The 10,741-nt window shown below is 33.5% G+C and overlaps 1 protein-coding gene across 1 annotated transcript; it reads left to right on the forward strand.

Annotated features, from left to right (window-relative positions):
- Positions 1 to 8,996: 8,996 nt before the first annotated feature.
- LOC137711686 (heavy metal-associated isoprenylated plant protein 39-like) lies at positions 8,997 to 10,346 on the forward strand. Its single transcript, XM_068450949.1, has 3 exons — positions 8,997 to 9,161; positions 9,483 to 9,558; positions 9,811 to 10,346. The coding sequence occupies exons 1-3, from the start codon at positions 9,156 to 9,158 to the stop codon at positions 10,131 to 10,133; spliced, it is 405 nt and encodes a 134-aa protein (XP_068307050.1). The 5' UTR covers positions 8,997 to 9,155; the 3' UTR covers positions 10,134 to 10,346.
- Positions 10,347 to 10,741: the final 395 nt, after the last annotated feature.

A 10,741-nucleotide genomic window follows, 5' to 3' on the forward strand; every position in this document is an offset into this window, starting at 1 on the left:
ACTCTTCTTGCTACAACTTTATCTTCCTCTGCATTATCGTGTATAATTGGTTGTCAAAGTTCTAAGGAGATGTGGACTAATTTGCGAAAGAGGTTTGCAAGTAAAAATCGTACTAGTATTGTCGAGATGAAGATTGACTTACAGAACATTAAAAAAGGACCATAAAACATTGATCAATACTTGCAGCGAATTAAAGATTTCAAATACCAGTTGGTTGCAATTGGTGTTACAATATCAGTTGAGGATATTGTAATTGTTGCTTTGAGAGGGTTTCCATCTGAATACAATACAATTAAGGCAGTTATAAAGGGCAGAGAAATCTGGTATTTTTTACTGAACTGCATTCTCACTTGAAGGCTGAAGAATCTACTTTAAATGAAACTACCAAACAAGTTCCGATAATGGTTGCAACATTTCGCATAGGTTTGTCACAGTGTATGAATATGGGTCATCTTCTAGGCCATTTGTTTCGCCTCCTTATGGTTTTACTCAGCATCCAATGCAGTCTATGCCACCATTGCAGCCTATACAGCTTATGCAGTCTATGTCACCTATGTAAGTCATGCCACCACTGCAACCTATGCAATCTCTGCAAGGTTTTTCACATCCTCATATGTTACCTGCACCAGTTGCCTATAATACTCAAAATACATCTACATCTTATAATAATTTTCTAGACAATAATTTCAAATCCAAAGGGAAAAGGAAGAAGTTTTACTCTAGTTCTCAGACTTCTCCACAATCACAGTTTGGTTCATCTGGTTCTCAAATTGTGTACTCAACTCCTAGACAACAACTGATACCACTTACTTTGATCGAAATAATGCTTCCACTTAGCCATCACCATAACCTTATCAGTATCCTCAGTATTATCAATCCACTGTGATGCCTCCTTCACAACAATCCTCATCTCCACAACAATATTCTCTATATCCACAACAACCAACTAAACTTCATATTAACAACCATCACCACATGTTGCTATGAATGCTAGGACCGTGGCCTCTCTTTTAGCACCTTAACAAAAAAATTTGTCAATTCTGGTGCTACAAACCATATTACCTATAATATCTCAAATTTACAAGAGTTAGTTCGTTATCCATCATCTGAGACTGTCACTTGTGCTACTGGTGAAGGTTTAATAATTGCAAATATTGGCAATACTTGTATTTCTACACCACAACATAATTTTCATCTTAAATTTTTGTTGCATGTGCCTCAGTTATCACAACACTTATGTTCAATGTATCAATTATGTAAAGATAACAAATGTTAATGTACTATTGATGAATTTTACATTTATATACAGGACAAGGTCACATGTCAAATCTTCTACAAAGGACTGAGTAAAAATGATGTGCATCCTCTTCCAGTATTCAAACCCTCAAGGTTCATTCCTTCTCCAGCTTACTATCTTGCTGCTTTTCTTGGTCAGAAAGTCTTCTCTGAGTTATGGCATTATAGATTAGGCCATCCAACTAATCTAGTAGTGTCAACTGCATTAAATGAATGTAATGTGTCTGTACCTAGTACTTCAAACTCAAAACCCTCTGTTGCTTGTTTGCAAGGCAAGTTTACTAAACTGCATTTTCCAACTATTGCTTCAAAATCTGCTCTATCACCTAATATGTTTATAGAAAGATTTAAGTATTATGTATCCTTTATAGATGAGTGTACAAGATACACTTGGATTTTTCCATTAATGAATGAAGCAGCTATTTTTTCATACCTTTGTTCAATTCTTGGCTTTCATATCCCATTTTTTATGCCAAAGTTAAAATACTTCAAAGTGATGGGGGTAGGGAATATATCAGTCATCAATTCCAAAATTTTTGAAAAGATAAGGGAATTGTTCATCAAAAGTCTTATCCATATACCCTAAAACAAGGCTGGAAGAAAGAATAGGCACATTATAGAAACTGCCATCACCCTTTTACAAGAAGTCTCTTTTCCTTCTCAATTTTGGTTCCATGCATGGGCTACTGCCACTTTTCTTATTAATAGGATGCCAATTGTTACATTGCACATGAAATCTTCATTTGAAGCTTTATACAATCCCCGTCTATACTTCATCATCTCAGAGTGTTAGGGTGTGCTTGTTATCTATCCTTAAAACCATATATATCAAATTAGTTGGAACCCAAAACTACTGAGTGCTTGTTTCTTGGGTATGCATCTCAATATAAAGGATATATATGTTATGCTATAAAAGGTCATAAATTCATTGTGTCAAGACATGGGCTTTTTGATGAACAAAAGTTTCCAAGAGTTCATTTTGCATCTCAGCACACTTCAACTCCAACCACACATAATTCTCCAGTTGTTCATCCTAACAATTTTGCTCTCATCACTTCTATCCCTATACCTTTTCCTATTGTAGGTTCATCTCCCAATGCTACTAGATCTCATGTTACTCAATCCAACATTTCATCACAACAACAATGTGACTTTGTCTGTTCTTCATCAAATGGTTCTAGCACATATGATCCAGTTGCTTCTCCAACAAGGAATTATGTATCATCACAGTCTTTGGTTGATTCAGTTATACACACTGAGGAGAACCTAGATGTTACTACTTCTCAGGTTGCAGATCTTCATCCAATGCAAACTAGGTTAAGTCGGGCATCTTAAAAAAAAAAAGCTTATGTTGCCCAACAGTCCTCTGATTCTGTTTCTCTTAAAGAACCACATATTTTTCAAGTTGCTTCTAAGTCTATGCAGTGGCAAGCTGGCATGAATGAAAAAAATGGAAGCCTTTCTACAACAAAAAGCATGGAAACTTGTTTCTTTGCCTCCAAACAAGAATCTTGTCAAATGTAAGTGGATTTATAAAATAAAGAAAAACTTAGATGGGTCAGTGGCAAGATATAAGGCTAGGTTAGTAGCCAAAAGGTTCTCTCAAGAAGTTGGATTAGACTATTATGATACCTTTAGTTTGGTTGTGAAACCTACAGTTGTTAGGTTGATTTTAGCATTGGTTGTTTCTTTTGGTTGGAAACTCAAGTAGTTAGATGTTAAGAATGCCTTCTTGAATGGTTTTCTTGAAGAAGAAATCTGTATGTCTTAGCCTTAAGGTTTTGTCAATAACCTACATCCTGAGTATGTTTGCAAGCTAGAAAAATCTTTGTATGGTCTCAAACAAGCCCCATGAGCTTGAAATGAGAGATTTTCTAAGTTTATTCTTCAATTAGGGTTCAAGACATCCTATGCATACCCTTCTTTGTTTGTTAAGTCCACTGGTAACTCCATTGTTGTTCTTCTGCTCTATGTGGATGATATCATCCTAAGTGGTGATAATGATGTGGTTGTTCAATCTGTGATTTCTCATGTTAACCAAGGAGTTTGATATGAAAAATCTTGTATTTTACATTTTTTTTTCCTTGGGTTACAAATTAAGTATTAGTCAATAGGTCTTTTTGTTCATCAAAACAAGTATCTGAAGGAATTGTTACAGAAGACTAATATGGAAGATTGCAAACCATGTCTTACTCCCTGCCATCCTAATTAGAAACCATTGACTTATGGTAGTCCTCCTGTTTCAAATCCAATAACTTGCAGAAGTCTTGTAGGTGCCCTGCAATATCTCACCACTAGGCTAGATATAGCCTTCTCAATGAACCAAGTCTACTAATTTATGCACTCACATCTTCAAACGCACTTTGCTACAATTAAGTGCATATTGAGATATCTCAAGGGTTCTATGGACTTAGGTTTGTGTTTACACATAGTTCACTTCATTTGAAAGCATAAACAGATGATGATTGGGCTGGTGATCCCTATGATCGCCGGTCAACAACTGGTTTGTGGTGTTCATTGGTTCAAATCCTATTGAGTTTCAAGAAACAACATATTGTGAGCAGGTTTTCTACAAAGGTAGAGTATAGGGCTATAGCCACTGCTACTGCAGAAGTGGTATGGATTCAACAATTGCTTAACAATCTTCATTTGCCACATTCTAACATTCATTTTCTACATTGTGATAATATTTCAACTATGATACTAATTGCTAATCTAGTCTTCCATTCCAAGTCAAAACATATTTAAATTGACTACCATTTTGTGCGTGAAAAAGTCCAACAAGGCACCATTATGTTATAGTTTGTTAGTTCTAGTCATCAATATGCAGATATGTTTACAAAAGGGTTGTGTTCTCAACAGTTTCGGTTTAATTTTTCCAATCTCATGCTTGGTTGGTCCCAACATGCGATTGAGGGAGGACGATAGATTGTCTAATGGAATGGATAGCTAGGATTTTGACATGTGTCAGTAGATTAGTGAAGATATGTCTTAAGGTTGTTATAAGGTGTAATTATTACAATTGATAGTTGATGAAATATCACTACATTTTTCACAGCTCTTTCTTTCTCTAACTTCTCTCTCGAGATTACTTAATGTGTAAGAATATTTGTTGTGTTGATATGTGTCATTCTCTGCATATGTACATGCTAAGTTTATTCTTGATCCGCTTTAGGTAAATTGAAAGGTGTTCTTCTTGAGAGTGGAAGTCCCAAGGTACTCTCTGTTTTGTTTTACTTCTTAGCTTTCCCAAAGTTTTACAGTGAAGTCCAATATCTTATATAGCATTATAGATAGAGAAGTCATGATAATAGGAAACAGATTCATGATTTAGTTTTCAAGGGGTATGTGAATTTTTTTGTAAAATTTTGCTAATATTATGACTCAACTACCGCACTTTCAATAATTACAATGTAAAATGTAAATGTATATTTTGGTGTGATGTATTTTTCGGGCATTGCGATTCCTGACATTTCATGTTGTATTGTATAGGAATTTCAACTCCTTCCGAAACTTGCAAGGAGCCAGCCTATTATCGACAAAGCCAAGCTTCAGAATGCATCGTCAGTTGATGAGACACTGGACATTGTCCGGTCATCGTTATAGGTTGAAGCTGCGGTTTAGCAAGGAATAGTGCAGCTTGCTTATGTACTGTCAATCATAACACAGAGTTTCACATTTGTACACGCCGATGTTTCAGTAGGGAATAAAAGCTTCTTCCACGTCGTCAAGCTTCATTTCACTTTGGTGAAATTTACGGTAGTTGGTGCAGCGATGCCTTTCGGAAGTACAGAGATGGAGAGCGGTGTGAGTTTCCATTGTTATGGGGCTATTTGTCAGTCACTGTTCTTTACCAACAGTATTTTTGCTGTAATTTATGTAACTTGATCAAATTACTCGTATTAATAGTTGGATGAAATTAATCAAACAATTTTGGAAGTTATTTATACATAAGGATTATAATATAGAATTAAAAATTCAGTAATGAATCAAGTTCAACAATATTAGTATAGTTACATGATTGATCCATAATTACGTACTCTTCCTAAAATTGAACATTAAAGTTAACATTTCTAATTGATTAGCTATTTCATGGTCCCGCAACTGACGTAATTTTTTCTATTTGACTTTAATAAAATTTCAACCCTTCGACAAAAAGAAAACTAAGTTTAGCATAACGACAATAAATTAAATTATGGCCGCTTAGTTTAATTGAAATGTAGTTTTTTTAATTGAATTGTTTGCAGTTATTAAAATATAACCACAACTATTATTCTTCATGTTGATGAAACTGGTCTGGCAGATGACATCCGTGCTTATGATGGATGTGGAAACGTTGGCGTTCTAGTTTTTTAATTTAGATTGGATTGAAATTCTCGACAAAGTTTTTATCAAAGCCTATTATACATCATATTCTCTTTGTTTGTACGTTTCTCTACTTCAATGAATATTGTAATGTTTCAACCAAAAAAAAAAAAAACTCCCAAATGAGAATGGGACATAATAATTAATTTTTTTGGGTCTGAGGATAAGATAATTAAAAGTCATAAAAGAAATTATGTTAAATTATTGAAAAGTATAAAAGAAATTTGGAAAAAAATATATAAAAGAAATGTGGAGTAGATGATGTTGGAAGTATAAATGGACGGTTAAGATAATGACATGTGTCACTAGATGCTAGAGCCTGTTCTAGTTGATAGTAGTGCTTGTTTGGAATCAGTTAGAGAAGGTAATATTGTTGTAACTTCTTCATCCAGAAATATAGAACTATCTTCATCTTGGTTCAGCTTCTCTCTACCTAATTTCTCCCCCTAAAACTCTGTTTCCTTTTCTGCAATATTACACGATTAACAGATGACACTCGCCATCGATATCCCAATTGCTGATTTAATTAACAAATTCAATATAATTTTGGGAGTCAATATTTAATCATCTTATGGGGAAAATTTCTTTGGTGGAAGTTTCATTAAAGTTGTTGTGGCAGAAGAGACTTGTTCTTCCCCCAGTTTTTAATGTCCTAGTTTTTCTGCAACACAATAAAATGTCCTAGTTTCTCACTTAAGAAATTCCTATATATTGGCTTGTCATTTTCATCATTTCCCTGTCAACCAAGTTGGTTTTAAAATTTGCTTCAAATGGCTAATTAAGTTATCAACTATGAATTAGTCATACCTAAGTGTTTTCAGAGAGCATATAGGAATACTACTAGAACGCAGTAAGATTTAGAACTAAACAAGTTTATGATTTGATTAACGAACCTCAACCACCTCTTACATATCAATATGATTATTATGAACCATTAATATTGTATAACTCTGAGTCACTTTTGCACTGACGCTTGACACTAACATATCTCTTTTATCATATTGAACTTATTTCTATTTTTCTAATTGAGATTGGACATATCACTTATGCGGAACCAAACCGTGCAAGTAAGGCTCGTTCTTTAAATAAAAAAATTAAAAAAAACTAATGAAAAAAGTTTGAAAACTTTGAGTCTTAACGATAATGACAAAATAAAGGGTAAAGTGAATAGTATCAAGATTGACTTTTTAGTGTAAAAATGTGATTTTTCGTTAATGTGAACAGTACCATAAGCTTTTCGTTAAAATTCCCTTAAAAAAAAATGTGACTTGGTCAATTAATGTGATGTATATAATATATATTAGAGTAATGCTAATTAGATCAAATTACGTGAGGTTAACATTGAACTTAATAAGTGAGACTTGATACAAACAACAATCCGACTCTGAACGTATCATAGATTCATAATCTTAACCACTGTTTAAGAAAAGAAAGGACCTCCTACTTGGAATTATTGATATTTTTTTTATATGTAATCAAATTTGTGAGGTTCTTGCCGCCCTTCCTAAACATTTACTTTTATACATAAGCACAAAATTAAGGAAAAAACAAAATAACAATAGAGAACACCATGCATGATGAGGACCACCTACAGCACTTTAGGGAGTTCCCAAATTGAATTGCTGGCTGCAATAATGAAACCAGAAATAGAAAAAACGATAATAATAACGCTGAGATCTTCAGAAATGAAAAAAAAGTAATAGGAAGTTACATATTGATATGATCCCAAGAAAAGTGGGTTTATATTTCGTTTCTGAAGATACTTTTGGGAAGTTGCATATATCATTTCAGTTTGAACTCCATTCATTAAAATCACAAATAATTTTTTTTATACACACATTAAACTGTGATTAGTATGTAAGTATTACTGGCTACTTTCAAGGGAACTTCAAACTTTCAAGGAAGAAGGTAAAGGGACTTTTTATTGGGAAAGAGAAATACTAAATAGACTTTCAAAATGTGACTTTTATAGGTTTTTTGACATCTTACAATTTAATATTAATTTTCGTGTCAAAGTTATAAAATACTGTGCAAAAAACAAGTCCATAAAAAAATCTCATTTTAAGATAATTTTCTTAACATTTCTATTTGAAAAATTACGAAGTCTAAAAGTAATCAATATTGCAGCAAGCAATTGAATTTGGGAACGCTTCCAAAAATATTTTTTTTAGGGAAATTACGAAGTTAATGAAATCTTCAGAAACGAAAAATAGTAACAGTAATAGGAATTGGGTTCTTTGGAATACACAGTCTCAAAGTTCAAAGTAGTCATTATCACTTGCATACTAACCACAATTTGATGTGTGTGTATAATTTTTATTTTATTTGTGATTTTATTGAATTAGGCTTATATGTGTATATGTTAAACTGTAATTTATAAGTAATACGGTTTGCAGTGTTGAATTCAAAAAGTGGTAATAAAAAATTACATAGTGATACATAGATTTGTAAGTTGAGTAGTCATGGTTTTTCAACTTTAATTCAATTAGAACAATGATCCCTCAACTAAAACTCCATTAACAATGGTCCCTCTACTCATCAAAACGTGCAATTATGGTCATTTTCGTCAACTCCGTTAGTACTTCCGTCAAAATGAATCACGTGACTTGCACGCGAGGCTGAATCAAGGGGCAAATATAGAAAATCAAATAAAAAAAATTGTATTAATGGTCCCTCAACTTTAATCCAACTGAAGAAATGGTCTTTCAACTTTAATCCAATTTGAGCAATGGTCTCTCAATTTCAACCCAATTATAGCAATTGTCCTTCCAACATAACTTATTTTGATAGAATTTTGATGGAATAGACGAAAATGACCATAACTACACGTTTTGATGGTTGAGGGACTAATGGTAATGAATTTTTAGTTGAGTGATCATTGCTACAATTTACTCTGGTAAATTCCCAAAAAGAGAATACTTAGCCCCTTGGAACCAAACATCTCTCGGCATCTGTAAAGCACACTTTCATATATGTCCAAAGAAATTTCTTTTATAATATCAATTGCTAAATTTATACATGTGTTAAACTGTGATTTGCACGTAAAGAAATCAATTAATGTTCAGTCCGAGAAAGCCAAAGTAACAACAATCCATTGCTACCTGAACCAAACGTACAATGTAAGGAAACAAAAACAATAAAGTAAAAACGAGTGACTCACCAAAGCTTTGTAATACATCCATGATCCACGACTGATTGGTTCCTTGTCCAACAAGGCAAGGCCTTAAACTTAAAATCACATCCCCAACTTTGACTTCAAGTGTTTGACTTGACATCTTGGATTTATAAAACCCTTGGGCAGGCTTTGGCTTAATTATAAGTCTGTCCGTCTTCCACAGAGACTAGTCTTCTTCAAGGAAAACTCTGCAAATTCCTCCCTTCTTCTTATTCTTCTTCCTCCTCCAAAACCCTTCGATTCTCGGCATAAAAACTACTTTTGATTAGTTTTTGTTAGTATTTTATTATTCCTGGTCAGAGCTTCAGACCCGATTGAAATGAAGGTGTAATTTCTCACTCTGGCGCTCTAATCCAATTTATATACTAAAGTTTCTTTGTTTGTGAAAATTTCCTGCAACTCTGTTTTTTTGTATTTATTTTCTTTCAAGGATTATTGGGTTGATAAGAATATTATCAGATAGTTTAGTTTAAGTTTCAAAAACCTTCCTTTTTGCCCTTTCAGACAGAAAATAAAATCATCTTCTCAATTGTTTTCGGCTGTTATTTCATGCTTAGATTTCTGAACTTTTTTTATCCTTCTTGTACTTCTGATTTTAGTGACTGATTTCAGATTTTAATGATGAATGTCCATTTTCTTTCTGCAGAAAGTTGTACTGAAATTGGATTTACACGATGACAAGGAAAAGCGAAAGGCCTTGAAAGCAGTCTCTAGCCTTTCAGGTATCAACGATCAACTATATATAGCATATGTTAGTTCAATTTGCCTCCATGAAAAACTTAGAAAATAATAAAAAAAAAGTGATTTCTGAATTCTTTCATTTATCCGCACCTATTCGAGCATCCATCCGGGATATTATCACCGAGAATTTTTTTTAAAAAAATAAATAACAATCATAGGCTTTGTTGAATCATAATATTAATATTTCATGCACTTATTGACTTTTTCTTCCCTCACTTGTATAAATTTTGCAGGCATTGACTCAATTGCTATGGACATGAAGGAGAGGAAACTAACAGTGATCGGCGACGTTGACCCGGTGGATGTCGTGGCCAAACTGAGAAAAGGGTGGTACACAGACATTCTAACAGTTGGGCCAGCAAAGGAAGAAAAGAAGGATGATAAGAAAGATGGAGGGGCTGCCAAAAAAGATGAAGGCAAGAAAGAAGATGATAAGAAGAAGGCTGATCCAGTTGCTGAACTTGTCAAAGCCTACCAAGCATACAATCCTCACATGACCAAGTACTACTATGTCCAAAGTGCTGAAGAAAACCCTAATTCCTGCGTTATCTGTTAATTAATTGATGATTAGCGGTTTGATCATGTATTTTTGGTAAGGCCATCTGAATTTTAATTTCTAATCATGTTATGGAACCAATTGGAGGCCAGCCAAAGAAAAGTTTGTGGTATGTTTATATGGTGCAAGTAGCTTGAAAAGTAAGTGTCTGAACTTTGAGATTTCAAGCATTTTGGTAGTAAAATTCAAATGGGGTTTTCAAGTTTGCTACAATTTGAATTCTTATTTTAGATTAAAGTTAAATCCACAGCTAATTACTTACCTAACTTCTATCAAATTCATGTTTGATTTGGGTTGTTTTGATCTGTTAACTTCTGCTACTTAACATGATTACTTGTGGATGAAATTTTTTGGACTGCAATAAAAAATTACATGATTATTCATCATCTGGGCCAGTGGGAATTAATTTAGTTTTTCTTTGACAAGTTCATAAATCTTTTATTTGAAATCCATAGGGAGAATGATGTATTTATAATATTGGAATAGTTTATGGAAATTTGTTAGATGCACGATCCCATTGTTTAATAGAAGAAAAAAAAAAAGGGGCAAACAATTCAGCTCACCAGAAGAAAATGAAAGAAAGAGGCAATGGCACACACATTGACTTC

The sequence above is a fragment of the Pyrus communis genome, chromosome 12 (genome assembly GCF_963583255.1).
Source record: "Pyrus communis chromosome 12, drPyrComm1.1, whole genome shotgun sequence".
Taxonomy (NCBI): Eukaryota; Viridiplantae; Streptophyta; class Magnoliopsida; order Rosales; family Rosaceae; genus Pyrus; species Pyrus communis.